This window comes from Tenrec ecaudatus, chromosome 10, assembly GCF_050624435.1.
Source record: "Tenrec ecaudatus isolate mTenEca1 chromosome 10, mTenEca1.hap1, whole genome shotgun sequence".
Classification (NCBI taxonomy): Eukaryota; Metazoa; Chordata; class Mammalia; order Afrosoricida; family Tenrecidae; genus Tenrec; species Tenrec ecaudatus.
This window is the reverse complement of record NC_134539.1, coordinates 77524048-77544303: the sequence shown is the minus strand read 5'-3', so window position 1 is coordinate 77544303 and position 20256 is coordinate 77524048. Positions and strand designations below refer to the sequence as shown.

General features: G+C 57.3%; 2 protein-coding genes across 3 annotated transcripts; one reads left to right on the top strand and one right to left on the bottom strand.

Annotated features, from left to right (window-relative positions):
* Positions 1-2277: 2277 nt before the first annotated feature.
* On the top strand, positions 2278-14704 carry NTMT1 (N-terminal Xaa-Pro-Lys N-methyltransferase 1). The gene is made up of 4 exons (XM_075560657.1): positions 2278-2404; positions 11793-11976; positions 12743-12995; positions 13749-14704. Exons 2-4 carry the CDS (start codon positions 11815-11817, stop codon positions 14003-14005), a joined length of 672 nt encoding a protein of 223 aa, XP_075416772.1. The 5' UTR covers positions 2278-2404; positions 11793-11814; the 3' UTR covers positions 14006-14704.
* Positions 14678-19566, bottom strand: ASB6 (ankyrin repeat and SOCS box containing 6). 2 transcript variants are annotated; one of them, XM_075560654.1, is made up of 6 exons: positions 19260-19563; positions 17861-18042; positions 16995-17101; positions 16790-16898; positions 16231-16317; positions 14678-16099 (listed from the first exon to the last, which is right to left on the bottom strand). In XM_075560654.1, exons 1-6 carry the CDS (start codon positions 19370-19372, stop codon positions 15432-15434), a joined length of 1266 nt encoding a protein of 421 aa, XP_075416769.1. In that variant the 5' UTR covers positions 19373-19563; the 3' UTR covers positions 14678-15431. The 2 variants fall into 2 exon arrangements, with proteins under 2 accessions (XP_075416769.1, XP_075416770.1); XM_075560655.1 differs by lacking the exon at positions 16790-16898 and having other exon boundaries at positions 15851-16099; positions 19260-19566.
* Between the last annotated feature and the right edge of the window lie 690 nt (positions 19567-20256).

The following is a 20256-nucleotide window of genomic DNA, read 5'->3' as shown; positions in this document are numbered from 1 at the left end:
GGGGTCTTAAAGGCTTGAAGGCCATCTAGCTCAGAAGCAACAAAACTCACATGGAAGAAGCACACCAGCCTGTGTGATCACGAGGTGTCGAAGGGATCAGGTATAAGGCATCATGAGAACAAAAAATCTTACTATAAAGGGGGAAGTGCAGAGTGGAGACCCAAAGCCCATTTATTGGCCACTGGAGATCCCCTTGCAGATAATTATAAATTATCAAGGGCTCAAAGCAAATGCTTTGAAAGTGTTGAGGGCAAAGAAAGTAGAGATGTACTTTACACAATTGATGTATTATGGATTGTGATAAGAGTTGTATGAGCCCCTAATAAAATGTTCTAAAAAAAAAGTTGGCTTTCAAGCAAAGAAGCCATGTTGTCAGAAAATTCGGCACAGTGCAGTGTGTCCCAAAGTGAGTGGTACTGTCCCCACACTCCGAGATGCTGGAATGATACAGCAAAAGCAGATAGCTACACTTTCTCCTGGATTGTGGATAGATGGTTTGCATTGCCAGAGGGGCACTAAGGGTTTTAAAAATTTTTTATTTTTAAGCCAAATAACTTTGTAACGGGTGGTGTTGTGGAACTGACTGTGTGCTGGAACCTGGGGTTCACGCAGAATGGTCACCCCAGCAAAGTTACAGAATGTATTTGATTGTAGAAGTGATGATTGACACATCCTATGGAGTATATCTAAATTAAATTATGATACTAGAGAAATTATAGATGGGACAGAAACTTATATCATCCGATATCACATATAACCAATCATTTAATAGCTTGAAGGAAGAAAGAGACAACATGCTACTGGGATATGGGACAATGCTACTCTGTCACATGGGGTTGCTGCGAGCTGACAACAGATTTTCGGACACAAGAAGAGGTGGGGATAGAAGTCTCCCCGCAAAGAGAATTCTAGGTACTGCCAGCAGTAACAATTGCCCACAATCTGCCTTCTTCCCTTAGAGACATGGAAAGCTTGGAAGAGGGGCCCAGGCCAGGGCAACCAAGTTTGACCTGGCACAGGCTAGACAGAATGCTACATAATTTGTACATAAACAGATCTGGGTGGCCCAACTGCAGGAATGACTGGGTAGTGTATCCCCTTTCTACCTCCATGGTTTTCAGTTCATTGGGGGCGGGGAAAAGCAAAGACAAAACCCCACATTTTGAGCACCTCCTCTGTAAATCTAAATTTAAAACTAACATGTCAGCTTAGGAGAAATGAACTTAGCAATGATGAGTATTGCCCTAACTACTGCTGGCTGAAGGATTGACATGAAATATACCACCAATTGAACCTTCGGTGTCTTGGAAGTTGAGCGATTACAGCGTGAAGTCAAAAGAGCTGATCTCCCTGCAGGCTCGAATTCCCACCCTGCCTGCTTCAGGGTCCCATGCCAGAATCTCCTGCGAGGGTGGGCAGCCTGTGTAGAACAGGAATTCAGCAACTTACTGTTTCGGGATGACTATCTCTTGCCTGCGCCAAACAACAAAACAAGCAAATGCCACTGCCATCTAGTGGGTTCCAAGGCTGGCTCCTTACCGGGCCAGATAGCCTCATGTCTCCCACAAAGCCGCTGTTGGGTGCGGATCCCAGACCCGATTCTTTTTTTTTCCTGATTTTTTTTTTGGGGGGGGGATGCGCGGCGGAAAATTCACCCAAGATGCTAATGGGGATGGGTGGGTGTGAGGAGCACAGGCTTTTCTACCTAACGGTAAACTCACAGAACAGTTTTTTAAAGATCATTTTATTGGGGGGCTCATACAACTGTTACAAACCATACATCAATTGTATTCGGCATAGAAGTACATATATTCCATTGTTCTTTTCTAGACATTTACTTTCCATTGAACCCTTAGGATCAGCTCCTCTTTTTTATCCCCTCCCCGACCCCTCGATAGATTATAGATTAGTTATTTTCAAATCTCACACCGACCACTGCCTCCCTTCCCCTCTGGTTTCTGTTCTTGCCTCTGGATGGAGTGTGTGTGGTTATGTGCCATTCCTTGCCATCGGTGGCCCACCTCTCCCCTCCCCTTTGGCTATCTTTATTCCCATTCCTGTTGCTGGGTTCCATGAGAACATCCGTTTTTCCAAAGGCCAGCCTCGCAGCTCCCAGGCGCGCGGGTGCCGAGCTGCAGACTGGGCGAGGGGCCGCGCTGCGGGCCATGCAAGTCCGGGAGGACCTCCGAGACGCACGCAAGACTCACGGAGGGCTGGAGACCGGAAGCGCCGTTCGCCGGTGGGAGCCAGTGAGGCCCCGCCCCCGGGCGCCCGGAAGTGACGCCATCAGACAAAGGCAGCGTGCGCCGGGAGCTGTCGCGCCTGCCGGTGGTCTGGTGGGGTCTCGGCTGTTCTCCTTTCCTCCCCGTCCTCTTCTCCCGGGGTCCGGGGGCCCCCGCCCGGGGTGAGTAGCGCGAGGCGGTGCGGAGGGCGACGGCTTCTGCGAGAACGGAGACCCGGGTCCCCAACTGTCAACCCCTCAGGAGCCGGCTGGCCACGTGACGCCGGCGCGTCTCGCTCGTGCCGGGCTAGGCCCCTAGTGCATGCCCCCCGGAGGGCCGCACCCCAAGCCTGCACCTGGCATTCCCGCACGTTGGCTCCCAGACCCAGCACACAGCCAGTCTTTGCTCTGAGCCTCAGTTTCCCCTCAGAGAAACGGAGATCCAGATCCCACCCGCTTCCGAGAGCGGGTGTGAGAACTTATTAAAATGTTGAGTTCACAGCCTGGTACAATTCTGTGCCCGTTGCTGTTGTCCTATTTCAACCTTGGGGTCAGTCCCAGCACGGCATATAAACCAGCTAAGAGCTCTTTGGGCCAAGGTCATTCCCGATTGCTGGAAGCTACCACATGGGAAAGACCTGGTTTTACTGCCCACCACCTCCGTGCCCTTTCCATCTCCAGATCTTGGTTTCCCCGTCATTACCCTGAGGGATTGAAACAGCTGATGTTGAAAGGGTGGGGCCGTGCAGCGGGTGGTTGTGGTGTGTAGAAGGATGGTCTGGTGCGATGGGATGGGCTCCTGGGAGGACCTGGGCAGTCACTGGGGCGAGGAACCTGCTTCACTCCCTTCCGCAGGTATCCTTGGGGGTGCATTAAGGCACGTGGCTTTCCTGGGCGCATTGCCTGTTTCCTCTTTGTAAACTGGGACAGAAGACAAGAGGTCCCTGTGGAACGCTTCTGTGGCAGTCAGAAGCCATAGGGTCAAGGGGCTGGGGTGGGGGTGGGGTGGCGGCTCTGTGCACATGCAGGAGGGAGGCCCACCACGGCCCCTTGCAGGTGTGCAGACCTGCAGGATTGACTGCAGCAGAGCAGTGATAGGCCCTGAGATGTTAATACCACTAGTCCAGACAGCATTTGAACGTATTTTCCTCATTTCGTCGCGTTACTGGGCAAAGTTGATGAGAATCTCTTAACAGAGATGACTAAGATCAGGAGAAGCTCCGCACCAGGTACGCTGTGGAGCAGTTTCTGCCTTTCACACGCACTGCTCCACCCTGCTCCAGACCCAGTGTTCGCTTCTCACTTTATAGGGAAACAGACAGTGGGTCTGAGGTTATGTGTCGTACCCGAGCTTCCACAGAAAACACAGCCAAGACTAAGACTTGCCTTAGCTGCTGACCCCAAAGCCTGGTTTTTCATTTTAAAATCTGTGTCTGGTCTTTCTCATGGAGCAGCCGTCAGTCTCCTGTGTTGGACTTCTGTCCACACAGGTCCACAGGGTACAGGCCCAGCCCACGGGGCTGCAGGAGGGAGGAGATAACGTCACACAGGCTTTTGGTGCTTTTAGGATTTGGGGAGTGACAGTTATGTGAGGAGTCTGATTCTGTCAAGGACTGATAGCGCTCCAGCACCATCTTCTTCCATGGATGTTGGGAAGAGAGAAGTAGAAGCTGGGCTGGTTGTCCCGATGCTTCCTGAAAGCGCCGTCGGGGAGGCCAGTTGATGACGAAGGATGCGCAGTTCATGCTTCACCTGCTGGGGAGCAAACGTGAAGGATGAGCAAAGGGCTGCCCACCCACCTCCAGGCTGACTTAAAGTGACAGTGCACACGAAGCCAGGCCCTTGCAGCCTTACAGCCCCTCACTGTCACTTTCACCCGAATGTAGAAACCTCCTTGCAGTTTGACTGGCCGGCCCCGCAGTCCCCTCTGACTCTCAGAGGCCGCCTGCCCTGCTCCAATCTGGATTGCTGGTGGCAAAGTGAAGACAGAGTCCTGGGACTCACGCAGACTATGGAATTAGTGGTTGGAGCCAAGGTCAAGGTTCCACTGTACGTGACTCTTTCCCAGCCTATGTGCCCCCCTGGGCTTCTTCCTCATAAGTAGAATTCTTGGTAGTTCGGTTGTTCAGGAGACCTGGACATTTACAGGAATCATGGTCTAAGCTTTTGGTCATGCTCTTAGTGTTGCCCATTTTGAATGGTTAGGTTTTGTTTTTGTAGGATTGTGGTTGGTAGGTATATAAAGCTTGTCCATTCATTCATTATTTCTTTCATTCAGTAAGCAGTCACTAAACAGCTGCCTCGTATCAGGTGCTGGGCTTGTGGTGTCCAAGGTAACATCCTGCTCCCTGAGGAGCTTGAGGCGCGTCCGCTGGGGAGGCCGGCAGGTAGGCGGCGTACAGCATGGAGACCTGCTCGTATGACCGGGAGTGCCAGAACACGGGGGGAGCAGCCTTGAAGGAGCCACAGGACTGCAGCAGTTAAGAGCTGAGGGCGCCCTAAACCTCTTGCCCCAGGAAAAGAGCATTCCAGGGTGAGTGCTCTCCTTTTAGACTCAACTACAACCAATGGAGCGTTGAAAGGTGGCCAGGGAGCAAAGGCCCAGAGCCAGCAGCTGTCCTGGAGGAGTAAGACTTCCACTTGACTCAGGACCCTGCCCTGTGCCTGCACACAGCTACTTCCTGGGGGAGCAGGCAGGCCGGGGTTTACTTCCTGGGGGAGCAGGCAGGCCGGGGTTTAGTTCCTGAGGGAACAGGCAGGCCAGGGTTGGGCCCGTCAGTCCTCTGTCAGACACCGCACCGAGGTGAGCAGGCAGCACCTGCCCTCTGCAGCTTATCTTCCTTCTAGTGGGACGGGAAAGATAGTAAACCAATTACATACTCTCTGATAGAAATACACAGGGGAGGCAGCAAACGGATTGGATAAGGGAGCTGGAGGCCTGGAGAAAGCCACCTGAAAGGCTGCTCAGGGAAGGCAGCCCCAGGAGGTGACGTGAGAGCTGACTAACCGCATGTGGGAGGGGCAGTTGAGGGCAAGGACCCATGCAGGTCTCTTGGGTTTGGGTTGGTCACCTGACTGCATAAGTGGAGGCAACTGTGGGACTGCCGCAGACAGTAATTTGGGAGGGAGAGTCCCTGGGGAGTGAGCAGTGCTTAGCTCAAATCCACACCTAAACTAACTGCCATGCTCCCCAGGCTGCTCATTCCACACTAGTACACCACTGTGGTCACAGCACACTCCTGCACCCTTCAGAACCTCTCCCACATTGACAAGCTAGACCTATCACCCCCACCATGTGCTTAGGGCCCCCACCATCCAGGCCCAGGGCGCCGCACACCTTGCAGCACTGTCGGCCTGTGCTGGCTCTGCGGTCTCCAGAGCACATGTGCGGTGGCCTCCTCTGGGCCGCCCCCCTGCTTGCCTTCCCAGAGGACTCCAGCTTTTGCACCCCCACAGCGCTTCCTGACTTTCTGGCCTGCGTTTTGTGGGGTCCACGTCTTTCCGGTCTTCCCCGCTGCCCTGCAGGTGGGGATTGTCTGGGGGTGTCTGCCTGGGGGTACCTCAGCAAGGAACTCGGGTGGCGCGGTGGGGAAGGGAAGGTCAGCGGTTCGAACCCACCAGCCGTTCCACAGGAAGGTGCAGCTTCCGTTAGATCACAGCCTGGGAACCCAGGGGGCGGTTCTGCTCTGTCCTCTGGAGCCATGATGAGCTGAAACTGACTTGAACGCAGCACGTTGAAGGTGGTCTTGTTTTGTGTTTCAGCTTCATCAGAGCCGCGGGATCAGTGCCTTACAGGTGGTGAGCGTTTGTTGGTGAGGACCAGCGCCTCAGAGGTGTGATCCTCCCACCCCTCCCCAGCGTGATGTGGCCAGGCTGCCCAGGGGCCTCGATCTCCTGGAGCGGTGGTCATCTTTGCCTCTATAGTTCTGAGCCCCTCTTGACCACCGTGTCTTGTCTCTTAGGCTCTTGCCCACAGAGCTGCCTGCACAGATCTTGTCGTTCCTGCTTCAGCTAGAGTCAGGTGACGAGGAAAGCTTTTGATTGCAGCCCCAACCAGTCATGTGACCCATATGCTTGAGCTTCCCATTACAAACTCTCCACAGTCCCTCAGCGCTGTGTTGGACAGGCTGATGAACCCTGTCACTTGCCTGTTGGCTCCCACGGGATGCAGTCAAGATCCCTGCTCCAGGACAGTTCTTGGCTTCAGGGCGCCTGGGTCTGTGTCCCTGCCTACCTCTCCACACTCTGCTGGTGGTCATGCGTCCAGGACACTCAGTCTGGAGCGACTTTCTTATTGGTGTGGCAGGGGTAGAGGGGGTCTCCGTTCTAAATACCGCATCCCCTTGGCTCTCTGCCTCTCGGCTCCACCAGTATCCTTCGCAGCTGAATCATCTAGTAACACACCCAACCAGGACCGTGAAGGTCGTCTGGGTGGCCAGGTGTCAGCGTGGACCGGGTGCTGTAGTTGGTGTGGTTGGGCTAGGAGAGCCGTGCTCACTAACTCCGTGCCCTGCTTGCCCCCCCCCCCACCTTCTGCCATGAAAGATTTACTCCCCCCTTACTTTTAAAAATGTTTTTGGTTTCAAACTAGCGCACAGTGTCACAAAAGAAAGTCCGTTTCAATGTTACTTGTCCCGCTCTCTTAGCTCCTCAGACATGTTTCTATCTGATGGGTAAGGAGGCTGGAGGGGCTGGAGGACCGTGACCCTCCTCTCTCTCTAAAAAAGTTATTTAAAATTTAACCCACCCGAGGGAGACACTGCACATAGCTGACAGGGACAGTGCCCCGTCACATGCCCTGCCCCTGCACAGGGTTTGCTCATGGCTTTTTCCCCGCCCACCCCTCTCCCCTTGTCAGACTCCTGGAAAGACTTCCTTTGGTGTAACCCCCTGCTTTATAATGAGGTGCAGTATGCATCTCCATGAGTTGACTGACTGCTTAGCACAATGTCCTCCAATTCTGCCCATGTCAAGAGGGGTTGACAGACCTTGTTTGCTCAGGGTGCATGGTAGTCCTGTTGAGGGTCTGCACCAGTTTGTGTACCATTCCCGCATCCGGGGCTCCCGATGTGTCCGTCTTTGTGCTGCGAGGTCAACAGGAGCGTGCATATCGCTGTTCTGCCTTGTTCTGTGTTTTTCTAGGGTAGGTGCCGGGCGGAGGGACCGCAGAAGCGTAGGGGACTTCTGTGTGGATTTGTCTAAGGACACGCTATTCTGGTAGCCGTGGTGACTGTACACTTCCGTGGTTCCATCTGTAAGCACACCCATGAATGCTTGTCAGCTAGCCACTTCAAGTCTGTCTCCCTCTCCCCGCTGTAGATAGGCAATTGTTGAATTGCCCTCCCTATCAATCAGTATAATGAGGAGACAAGAATGTTTCTTTTTTTCACAACGAAACCGCAATTGAAAAGGCAGGGAAAATAATTTTTTGAAGACAGAAAAATATTAGCAACCGAAACAACCTTAAATGGATCAAGGACAAGATCCAGTGATGAGGGGTTCGGGATGTTTCTTCCCCTGAAGGATCTTCCTTCAGGGGGAACTTAGGCCATCTGCATCCGTGGCAGAAGGTGGTTCTGGACAGCTACCCTCTCTGCGGTTTCCACCTGCTCTGTCCGGTTCTGGTCCCCCGCCCAGCCATTCACGCTAGATCCTTCCTCTTCAGCATCCTTCTGGAACAAGTCAGCAGTGCCCAGGGAACATTTCCAAAGCAGCCCCGCTCCTTATTACCGTGTCTTCCCCACCTCCACCCAACACGGAGGCTAGGTGGTGTCCACAGCCAGCAGACCAGACTGCTCACTGGCTCCCCTTAATGTCCACCCTAGAAGGGTCTTTCTCTGCTGAGCACAGGCTTTGCAAGCTGCTTGCTCGAAAGGCAGCCCGCCAAGCCCTCTCTCCTCTGCAGGCCGTCCCTTACGGCAACTCCTGCTCTCTGCACGTCGGCTCCGTGTGGGACTTGGGTTTGCTTTCTAAGCCTGTGTGAGTCTGGGTACTTTAGAGAAAGAAATACACAGAAACTCATGCATAAGAGAGGGTTTTATATAAAGGTTAAGTGCACATCAAGAAAACATCCCAACCCAGTGCTGCCCAAGCCCACAAGTCCAACATTAACCCATATGTCCGACACCAATCCACAAAGTCCTCCTCCATCTCACAAAACACACACTATGATACTGACGGCAGGAGGAAAGCCGAGTCAGTGAGTGTGTAAACATCTCAGTGCTGGCAGGGGTCTCCACACGGCTACTCCAGCACCCAGGGCTGCATCGGGGAAGGTCCATGTGGCTTTTCCTCAGGGATGTCTTGCAGGAAGTGAGCCTTGCCAGCTGAAGCAGGGAACTGGCTAAGGCAGCTACACCCTGGTCCAACCATCACAAAGCAAGAGACCATTTATCTCTCTGCCCTTCGCTTGACCCCGCACGTGTTTATCAGCCAGGTTGGCACAATAAACTTTAACTAACTCAAAGCCTCTTACCTCTACTTTGGCTACCAACAAATAGCCATTTCGTCCTGGCCATCCTAATTCCCCCTTTAGTAAATCCAGGTAAGCTCAGGCTAAATTCGGGCTTACAGGATCCCAGTAGTCATGATGACGTTGGCTTCCATCCCACCTGGGAGCCGGTTCTGGAGTTCCCAGTAGAGAAACAGCACTGTCCCCAGCGCAGATAACACGCAACCCAGAAACATGCCGTGCTGTGCCTCTCCATCCTGGGCTGTGTCTCCTTTTAGGAGCAGATGGCTGTGGGCCTCTGGCAGGTGCATTCAGTTGCTAAGGTGCCGTGGAGTTGGTACTGACTCGGCAACCCTGTGTGTCCTGGAACGACACCCCGCCTGGTCCTGCACCATCGTCACACCTGTCCCTGTGTGCGAGCCCATCCGTGCAGCCACTGTCCCCGTCCCTCGTGTTGGAGGGCTTCCTCCTCTCCACTGCCCTATTAATTTACTAACTCCAGTAGGCCCTCAAAACACCAAACTCGCTGCTGCGGGTGCATGCCGACGCCTAGCAACCCTATAGGACAGGGTAGAGCTGCCCCTGTGGGTTTCTGAGAGAGTAGCTCTGTAGGGGAGTAGAAAGCCTTATCTTTCAAGCTGCTGACCTGGTGGTTACCAGCCCAGTCCTTAACTACTGCCCCGAGCTAGCCTCTGTTAATCAGCACTGCTGAGCAGAGCAGTCTGTGCCCTAGGCCACTCCAGAAGCTGCTTTCTCTCCCCTCAGTGGCCATCCAAGAAGCAAAAGCTTTGCTTCCCATGTCCCTTCCTCTCTTACACACCGGGAGCCATTACAACAGTATACGGGTGACCTGTAGGACTTCCGTGTGTGCCCGAGGCAGGCGGTTCTGACATGGCGCTCCACGCCTGTGGCGGGTTCCCTGGCTTGTTGCAGTGTCCACGGCACTCAGTACTCAGGAGCGGGGTTACCAGGGAAGCTAGCAGGTTACTGCCCAAGTGAGAAGGGTCTGGACACAGATGCTCAGTCAGGCAGTGTCTTCCCGTTGTGCTGGCAGACAGGCCTCTCTGGCTCTCAACTCCTTGGCCTGACCTCTGTCCTGCACAGGTAGTGTTACAAAGTTATTTTAGGACCGCCACTAAATGCCTGAAGGGCATGCCATGCCACCGTTAGTTAGCCCCAACCCAGAGGCATTCAACTGTTGCTCACTGTCCGCAAACCCAGCCCCCCACTTAAGTGCCTAGAGGTGCTTCTCAAAAGCACTCGGCCTGCCTAGCCCTGTGGGCTGGGAGTCGGCTGCTTTGTCAGACTCTGGCTGCTGCCTGCCATCCGAGGGATCTCGTATCGCCAGCTTCATGTGTAGGGTCTCGAGGTCCAAGTGCCATGCTCCTCTCCTGGCTCTTCTTTATTCTTGGTTCCGAGATGCCTCCTCTTACACCTAGCAGGATGGCAGTCAGAGAATACCATCAGTACACCACACCACGGGGAGGTCCCCACCCCACCCCCCATCAGACCCAGCAGGAAAGCAGAGGTTTAGTGGGTTTAGTGTTCCCAGAGCCTGATCACCCAGCAGCAGGTCAGCTTTACACCAGCAGAAAAGCCCCCAACGTGGAACTCGGGCCTTGGGGTTCAATGCAGAGGACCAAAGACCCCGTGACACTCCGTGAAAGGTGGCCCCGTTCAGACAGCCACAGCCCCTTCCCATCCTCCTCTCCTCTCCGCCTACCTCACTGTCTCAGGCTTACTGCTCCTGGTCTCTAACCAAGTTAGGTCCCTCTGGTGCGGACCTCACCGCCATTGCGTGTCTGTGCGCACTTGCTGCCGCCTGGCTGACGGTCAGTAAAAGCGAGTGTGAGAACTGATGTGGAGAGGACAACGCCTGAGCAGCCCTTCCTGAGGGGAGGGGACTCAGACTACACACCAGCCCCGCTCCGTGTCCTGTGAAGCAGGGTGAGACTGGCCTCATCCTCAGCTCCTCTCCATCCTGCCCAAGGCACGTGCTGATCTGCTGGGTTCGTTGCAGCGCGCACAGGCCATCCTGTCAATTGTGGATTTTACTGGGCCAGTTCACAGGCTATAATTCCAGATGAGAAATGTCCACACCGTGCTCCATGTCAGCCCCACCTGCGGCCCAGCCCGTCTCTGACTTGAGGCCCCTGCCCTGCTCTGGCAGTGTGGCAGAGCTTGTAGGGCTGCTGGTAAGTGCCCAGCAGGCACGTCCTTGAGCTTGAAGGCACTTGGTGGGACTTCTGTGGGTCAACACATTCAACCTCCGTCCCTGCCTCTGTTGGCTGGGCCGCTGCTGCCGCCCCACCTCTCCGCCCCTGGATATCACAATAAGCTTCCACGTGTGGGAGTCTCAGGGTCCAGAGGACCTGCTCCAGCCTGACTCGGCGCTCGGTAGGGAGGCCTCCTGCATGCTCCTGAGATGGTGGTGGTAGGTGTTGTCCTGGAGCGATTGTGTGGACGTTAGTACAAAGCACCGCCCGGCCCTGACCAGCCTCAAGGTTGTGCTCATGTTGGGGCCTATTAGAGCCCCTGTGCCCAGCCACCTGGCCGAGGGTCTTGCCTTTCCCACTACCCCTGCGCTTTGCCAAGCTTGTCCTCCAGGGCTGGCCTCAGGTGGCTGTTCATGGTTAACAACCCCGTGATAGAACTGGGGTCAGAACTGAGTCCCCTGTCATCTTACCTAGTGCCGTCAGGACGGGGGAAGCTGGAGCCCGTGCGCAGAGTCCCCTGCGGTTGTGTGGTAGGACTTAGACTGTGGCTGGAAGAGCCACCTCAGAGTAAATTGCCCACCCCAGCTGCTTCCTCAGGCAGAGGACCGCGGGGCAGGCAACCCCAGGCCCCTCCCAGGACCCCCTGGAAGGAGTTCCGGGTGACGTTGCCACGTTTTCATGACCCTTATTTGGAGGTTGCGATTATCTGTCCCCTGGAGTCAGACGCCATCGGCTCAGTGTCACTAAAGACCTAGAGGCCAGGACTTGGGGAGACAGCCTTGAGGAATGACTTGTGCTGGGGGGTGGGAAGGTGGGGAGCAACTTGGGACTGGGCACTTTCCTGTGTGCCAGACCAGGCTGCCTCCCGCCGAGGAGGCTTTCTGACTCACCTCTTCCTGCACAGGAGCAGACTGGCTGCTGACGACATGACAAGCGAAGTGATAGAAGATGAGAAACAATTCTACTCCAAAGCCAAGACGTACTGGAAGGACATCCCGCCCACCGTGGACGGCATGCTCGGGGGGTATGGCCACATCTCCAGCATCGACCTCAGCAGCTCCCGGAAGTTCCTGCAGAGGTTTCTGAGGGTAGGCAGGCCTGGTGTGCTCTCCAGCAGGAGAGGCTGCAGCTTGGGGGGGCCCTGCCCAGCCCGGACGGGGGCTGATGTTTCCATGAAGCACTGAGGGGCCACTGGGGCCCTGTGTTCAACACCAAGGCCTGAATGTTGAGTTGCAGGGAGACTTCTGGGTTGTGAACTTGAAGGTCAGCCGACAGGAGCTGGCTGTCCTGCTGGGACTCCCATGGACTGGGATGTACAAGGCTTGATTCAGGCGGTTCAGTTTTGCCAGGCAGGTCATTTCTACCCTCCTGCCCTACTGTGGGCATTGGGGCCTGTAGGCATTGACTATTTCCTCGTTCACAGACTTAGTAGTTTCTTGTGGTTTTAGCCTTACGTATCACCCCAGGCTGGGTCCCCGAGTCTGGAGTCTCCCCAGGGCCCTGCCCCCTTCCTGGATTCTTTTCCCTGGCAACTGGAGACCACTGCCCCTGCTGTCTGCTGTCTCCCCACCACCCACGTCTCATCCCCACCTCCGACTTCTTGGTCCAGCCCTTTCTGTCTCTGTGCTGTCACGTTCAGGGGTCTCAGCTACCACCTTGAGGTGGAGGTTGGCTTCTCTGCTGAAACCGAGTGGCCCAGAAAAAGGAGAAAGCCCTCACCTACATCCTTGACGGTCCCCACCGGCCCGAAGAATTCAGAAGTCCTGGTTCACATCTCTGCTAAGGAGAAGAACAACCAGCCAACAGGGTCTGTGACTTCCCCCCACGCCTACAGCCTGCCTTTCTGCCTTTCAGGAAGGCCCAAACAAGACGGGGACAGCCTGTGCCCTGGACTGTGGGGCTGGCATTGGCAGGATCACCAAGCGGCTGCTCCTGCCTCTGTTCAAAGTGGTGGACATGGTGGACGTGACGGAGGACTTTCTGGTGAAAGCCAAGACCTACCTGGGTGAGGAGGGCAAGAGAGTGCGGAACTACTTCTGCTGCGGCCTCCAGGACTTCAGCCCAGAGCCCAGCTCTTACGACGTCATCTGGATCCAGTGGGTGATAGGTGAGACTCAGCTTCCCCTCTCTCCTGTCTCCAGTGACTGAGGCTCCCGCCAGGTGCAGGTACCACGCCTGGCCCTCCCTGTCTTAGACCCTGAAAGGGTGGTCCCAGGCCCTGTGGGAGTTTTGTGGGACAGACAGCAGTGCCTGCTGCGATCCATTTGGCGGCAGAGAAAGCGAAACCAGTACTTAATAAATGAGGGTTTTTATTTAAAGAACAATATGAAAACCTGTGTTCCCTATGAGCAAGTTTGTTGGAGACTTGACCCACCCCCACTTAGCTTAGTAGCCTGTGGGAATTGACTGAGCATGCGCCTCCTGGTCTGCCTATCCGTGGGTCAGCCCCACCTCCAAGGCTGGCAGCCAACCCTGTGTGAACGCCCTGGGCTTCTGCCATGTGGTTGAAGAGGCTTCTGTCCCGAGTGTGAATGAAGGAAAGGGAGTCTATTTGGGAGCCCCCGCAGTGCTGGAACCCCAGGCCAGTGCACTCAGGTGGGTGCCGGGGGTGTGGGCAGAATGCGGATGTGGAAAGCACCAGGTTCACATCCACTAGCTTCTGCCCTGGGGCAACTTCTGAGCCAGTTTCCAGACTTGAAAGGGAGTATATTCGTGCCACCGCTCAGGGCAACCGAGAGGGTCAGTGAGGCACCTGTGTGCACCCTACCCGATAGGAGGGGCTGGGAAGTGGTGGCCAGAGCGCCTCACTGCCCCTTCCCCGCCCCCCCCCCCCAGTAACCAGGACCCCTGTCCTCCCCAGGCCACCTGACTGACCAGCACCTGGCTGAGTTCCTGCGACGCTGCAAGCGGGGCCTGCGGCCCAATGGCATCGTGGTCATCAAGGACAACATGGCCCAGGAGGGCGTGATCCTGGACGACGTGGACAGCAGCGTGTGCAGGGACCTGCAGGTGGTGCGCAGCATTGTCCGCCGCTCGGGCCTCCGCCTGCTGGCCGAGGAGCGGCAGGAGAACCTCCCAGATGAGATCTACCATGTCTACAGCCTGGCCCTCAGATGAGCCCGGCTGCTCTGGCAAAGGGACTGGGACTGAGACCCAAGGGGAGGGGGGCGGGGCTGACAGCCGAGAGCCAGGGGCTGCATGTGCTTAGGTCACTTAAGTATCCTGTCTGCCACCTGCTTAGGCCACAGCCTTTTTATAAAGGCAGGGGTGCAGCTCCACATGGGCTGAGGGGTCCATCTCGAGGCAGAACTCTGGGTCTAGACTCACCACCTGCTCTCTCAACTAGATGCGGCTGCTCTTGTAGGAAGCAGAGTAACCTGGGTCACCTGGGGAGGTGTGACCTGGAGAACACACCCACACGGAGCTAGTGGCGGTCAAGGCCCAGGCTGGGACCGCTTGTGCAGCCTATGGGAACATACAGGCTTCTGACTGCTCAGTGATGGGGCCCTGGTGCCTGTGATGAACACAGCAGCCTGCAGCAGGGGAGCAATGCCTGTGGCCTTGGCTCTTCTGTTTCCATCAGAAATAAAGGGTGGACTCCCTGTGCTCTGAAGGCCCTGGCCAGTCTGCTGGAGTGGTGCTTTCTGTACTGGGACAAGTGGATTGCTCCATGTCCGTCCGTGCCCCTCCCCACCTCCCCAGGCTGTGGCCTCTTTGCCTGCCCATTCTCTGGCTCAGAAGCCTTTGCCCTGAATCCGGGCAGGTGGGAGCAATACGCAACTCAGAGGCTGAATGAAATAACTTTAATTCCATAAACCCGTAGTTGCCTGTGGATTTCACTGTGCAGTGACTGCTGGAATGACTCGGTGGCAGTTTCCAGTCTGGGTGGCTTTCTGCATAATACAGGACTCTGGGGAAGGGCTGTCCATGGCCATGCACTTGGCTGCCTTTCAGCAAATGGCACAGCCCCCAGCCCTGGGTTTGGCACAAGCAGCCCGCACCAGTGCCCGGGCCGAGGTGGATGCAGGTAGCCTGGACCTAGGGTGGTGAAGCTGGCCGCCAGCTCAGCTGCACCATCTGAAAGAGAACCTGGTGGGCTGGGTGGGCTTTCTGCCTCACCACAGCACTGGTCTGTGGCAGAACAACGAGTGAAGACCCCCAGCGGCTACCCAGCTTCCCTTGTTTCCTGGGGCTCCGAGGCCTGGCTGGCTCTCAGTGCCTCCCTGCCCTGTGGGGACGAGGACTCAGCTCGTCCCAACTCAGAACCCTCCCTGTCCCTCTGAGGGTGCTATCAGAAGGGAGGGAGTCTCCCTGGAAGACAGAGAACTGGACCTGCACCCTTGGGATGATCCTGGGAGCTACGTGCTCCCTGACTTTGTACCGACGAAGGCCAGGGCTCGCCTCCAGCCGACATCTCATCGGTGGGACCAAGACCTGCCCCAAGGTGGCTGTCGCACGTCAGCCCACCAGCAATCAGATTTCAGCTGCCAAGACCACTGTGCCCTGTAGCAGGCCCGGGAAGCTTGAGGGGGCGGCGGGGCTGTCAGATGTCATCCTGGAGGATGCTGCTGTGCTCACTCAGGAGGTACCACTTGAGCCTATCGGGCAGAGGGAGGGCCTTGACCTTGACGTCCACCGGCCAGGGCTGAAGGTGGAGCCGGATGCAGACTCGACACAGGTGCTTGAGTGGGGGAGGGGAGCTCTCTAGCTGCCTCAGGGAGAGGTGCAGGGCCTGGATCTTCCCTGCCAGGCTGCCCAGCGGGTTGATGTCAAAGTTGTCAGGCAGCTGGAGCTTCTGGGCGCTGGTCACCATGAGGTCCAGAGCAGTCTCGGCTTTGCGCAGGAGGTCCACGTGGCTCTCGTCCTCGGCGAACCTTGGCTGGGAACAGAGCCTCTCAAAGATGATGTGGAAGCCGGACCAGCAGGCCGGCCCGTGGAGTGAGCAGTGGCAGGCGGCTCCAGACTCCAGCAGGAAGCACAGGAGAGGGAAGTGCTGTGTGAAGTTCTGGAGGCAGATGTGGGTGAGGGACTCGTGGGCTGGGCACGCGCTGGGGTCTGCCCCGTGCGCCAGCAGCAGCTCCGTTACTTGGAAGCAGAAGCGGTGGATCAGCTGGGCCTCCTCTTTGTCCCCTCCCGCCGTCTCACCGAGCAGGAAGATGATGCAGGTGAACACCGTGTCCCCATCTTTGGTGGCAGCCTTGACGTCTGCCCCTGGAAGAGCAGTAGAAGGCCTCACCCTGTGCAGTAACACCTGCCATCTACAGCGGGTAGGGGGCCTGCAGACCTTAGACAGGTGCTGCGCAAACGAAAGGCTGGGGCTTCCTGGGAGGGGCCAGTCTCACCTCCTTCCAGAAGGAGCCGCACACTCTCAGTATTGTGGATCTGCACCCCGTCGCTACTGGCCAGGGCGTGGAGCAGAGCAGTCTTTCCTGGGGAGGAAGCGGGAGGAGGATTTGGGTGAGTAGGAGGCCAGGAAGCTGGGGACAGAGCAACCGAAGGTGGAAACACTGAGAGCCAAAATCAGCTCATGACATGTCTGAGCTGAGCTGGCTGCCATCTTTCGTCCTGCACAAACTAGAAACAAGGGCAGGAGGAGGAGGGTTTTTCTGGATACAGATGGAACCAGAGCCTGGGCTGGGTCTCTCCAGACAGTAGCCTTTGTCCCTCAGAGGCAGGGCGAGTACCGACAGGAACCCCCATGAGAGCACTCACTGCCCAGAAAGCATCTGAGCTCCGGGACAGTCCACCTGTGCACTCCACTACGCTGCAGTTTGAGGGGGCCTGGGACCTTGCTGCCCAACTAATTGCCAGCCACCCCCCCACCCCCACCCTCCCAAGCTTCCCCAGGCTTTCATCCCGCATAGCGGCCTAGGGCTGTCCTGCTGCTCCAGGAAGACCTACCATGCTTGTCAGCTGAGTTGACATTGGCTCCAAGGTCCAGGAGCCGCTGCAGGCAAGGCAGGCGCTCTGGCTCCTCGCTGGCCAGGTCCAAGGGGCTGCTCTCGTGGACCTGAGTGGAGAAAGCACAAGCTGAATTGCCCGACACTGGGACACAGGTGGCCTAGCACGGATGCCCTGCTACTACTGGCTGGACCTGGCTGCTTACCCGGTCCCTTCGATTAATGTCGGCCCCGTGGCGCACCAACAGCTCCACCATGTCCGGCTGGTTCCGCAGGACGGCAATGTGCAGGGCAGTGTAGTAGGTGACCGGGTCTGCAGGCACACACACTCAGGGACACTCCTGCCTTTGGCACATCCCCTACCTAGAGTCCCCTGGAAGCTGCAGGCTCAGGCTCCTAGCACCAGGAGGGGTCAGGACAGCGATGTCTAGAAGTACACTAGAGGCACTTCAGATTGTGGGCATTCTAGTAGGCTCATTCAGTTTGGCCTGCACCTTCCTCTTCTGGAAAACAGGGCTGTGTAGCAGGCTTCTGCTGGCAGGGGGCGGGGAGGAACGTGGGACTAACAGCCAGCTTATCACATGTCTGACTTTGGATGAGCCTCTTTCCTCAGCTCCTCAACCTTCCAGGAACCCAGCAGCCTGAGCCTGAGCCCGAGCCCTGCCCTCCCAGAACAGCTCACCACCACCACCACCCCGCACTGACAAGCCAGATAGCAACCTGGTCCTGCTGTCCTGTGTGGCTTATGTCTCTCCCTCCTTGTGGTGTGAACCAACAAGAAGGCTCCGAGGCAGAGGGAGAGGCAGGACATTACCTTCCCCAGCTCTGGGCAGAACCCCGGCAGCCACAGCTCCCGAGTGGGAGCCAGCGGGAGAGTGCCAAGGCCATCACTGGGAGAAGGAGCAACAGACTTGCTCTTGGTACAGAGGTGGTCAAGAGCCATTTGAAAGGCAGGGGAGTTCCACCCACAGGGGCCCCTCTGTTATCACCGCATTAAAAAAATTAGGCAGTTCCTAAGAGAACAGTCAAAGCAGGGCTTCAGAAGGCCTCCCTGCTCCAGGTGCCAGCTGACCTTCAAAATGGAGGTTGGCCCCGTTTCGCAGCAGGACGTCGGCTGCCCGAGTCAGCCCCAGCTCAGCCATCTTCAGCAGGGCATTGCTCACCCCCTCCTGGTAAAACGGGGAGAGGGCCTTCCGCTCCAGCAGCTCCGTGAGAACAAGGAGGTGGCTTTCCTCGCTGGCAGCATAGCTGGGCCTGGGGCAGCAGAGGATGACCAGTTAGTGGGGAGGGGGGCACCAGCTGGCATGGGCACCCTGCGGCAAAGAGCCACACCACCTAGCTGGTGGCCATCACCCTCACCCACAGGTCACAGGGTCCAGGCTCTATGTGGCAGAAAGCCTCTCTCTGGAGGCTGATGGTTGAAAGAGGGCTGAGCGGAGCTTCTGAAGCAGAGCAGAGTCCCTAAGGTTCTTGACTACGGGCTGGGTCCCTCTCCAGGTCCCTCCCAACCTGGTCCCTCAACTGGTGCAGAGGCTTTGGTCCCAAGCGTGGGGCTGTTAGGGCGACGGGAACCCTGGGGGCCACAAGCCAGAACAAGGGCCTAATGCCCCTTCCTGGAAAGGCCCCCCTCACACTTGAAGACAGAGACTGCCCCTGAGCTGCCGTGGGCGTTAGACCAGTGGCCCTCCTTGCCTCCCGGCTCACCCAGACACTTAGTCTCTGGTTTTCAGAAGGCTGTGGGCACACAAGGTCCTACCCACCCCAGCCCCACTCACCTACCTCGCAGTTTCACCTCCTCCGGCCCCTCCCCTTTCCCCAGCCAGCACGAACTACCAGAAACCGTCCGGCTTTCCGCCAAAGCCCAAGCGCGCGGGCTGCTGGCATGCTTTTGCCCAAAGCCCTGACAAGAACCCAGGCTCCTGCCCAAACTGTGGCTCTGGGTGAGGCTGTTCTCCAATTGGTCCATTCTCTCCGCTGATTCCAAGTGTAAGCCTTACTGCCTAGGCCCATTCCATCTCATCCCCGTGCCCCCACCCCACATGGATACAAAGAGAATCTTCTGAACTATGCTCTTGCCTGGGCTGCCCCGCCCCGCCCAGGAAACACCCGCACTGCACTGGCACGGCCTCGCCAGGAGCAAATGGTGAAAACATTTACTTTTTAACGCCTTTCAAATGCAGTCATCTGCAAAAATGTCAAGCTCACACAGCTCTTGTAAAACCAACGCCTTGATTCCATCCTCCCAGGGGCGCCCGGCAGAGCGCACCGGGCGGGGCCGGGGACGAGGCCGGGCGACACTCCGCCCCGTCCGCCCGCCGCCGCCCTGCTTCGCCGGCGCTGGCCGGGTGCTGCCACCCCCAAGAGGCGGGATATGGGTCAGCGCGGAGGGCCTCGCACGGGGAGTCGCGGTTAGACTAGGCTTGCAGGGACAAGGCGGAGTGCGGCGCCGGGTGACGAAGGAAGCGAGTTACCGGTCCAGGGTCTCCGGCCGCTCGGGGTCCTGGATCCCCAGGGAGCCCAGAATCGCGTCTACGAGCGGCTGGTACTCGAAGATGATCCTTCGGAAGCCGTGCAGGAACGGCATCGCGGCGGCCCAGGGCGCTGGAGGAACCGCGCTCTCCGCCGAGACCGAGACGACGGCGGAGCGTGTTCGAGAGGCCGCTGGCCCAGGGGCACCTCCGCTGCTCTCGTCGCTGCTACGGAAGCCTCGGAACCAGCCCGGGAGCCGACCTACCGCCCGACCCGCTACCCTAACCGGAAGCGGCCGTGCGCGCTTCCGGTGCGCTTCCGGTCCGCGCCCGCCCCGAGGCCGGCCGGGTGCGGACAGCGCCCCTGCTGACTCGGAGGACCGACTGCGGCACATCCCGGAGCGCCATCCTGGCGGCGCGGCCCTGGAAAAAGAGCAAGAACTCATCGCCTAACCGGAGCCCGCGGGGCGCCCGCCGCAGCCCGACCCGACCCGGCCCGGCCCGGCTCCGCGATCCCGCCCGCGGCTGCTGGGCGCCTTCCGAGCCCCGCCCGTCGCGTGCCCGGACGCTCAGGGCAGGAGTAAGAGGTGGTACCTAGAGGCCCAGGCTGCCACGTGACCCAGTGCGGCTCCCCACCTGCCTTGGCTGCTTGCACCCTAGTCTGATGTCCTGCGTCCCACGGGCTCCAAGAAGGACCTCCTGCCACACCTCGGTCCCTGTGCGTCCGCTGGCACACTGACTGTAGAATGACCAGGACCCTCCTCTCCACGGGCCTCACCACCCCAGAGGGCATCGGGAACAATTCCTTATTCAATGCCCCAGGAGACGCCTGGCTGCCGGCTCCTGCCTTGTTTAGCTTTCATTCCCTCGTTTATAAAATGGGAATCGTTTGCTCCACATAAGATCCTGGATCAAGGAGTCCTGGTGTTGGAGTGGGCTAAGCATTGGGCTGCCAACTGCAAGGTTGGCGGTTCAAATCCACCTGCCTCTCTGCAAGAGG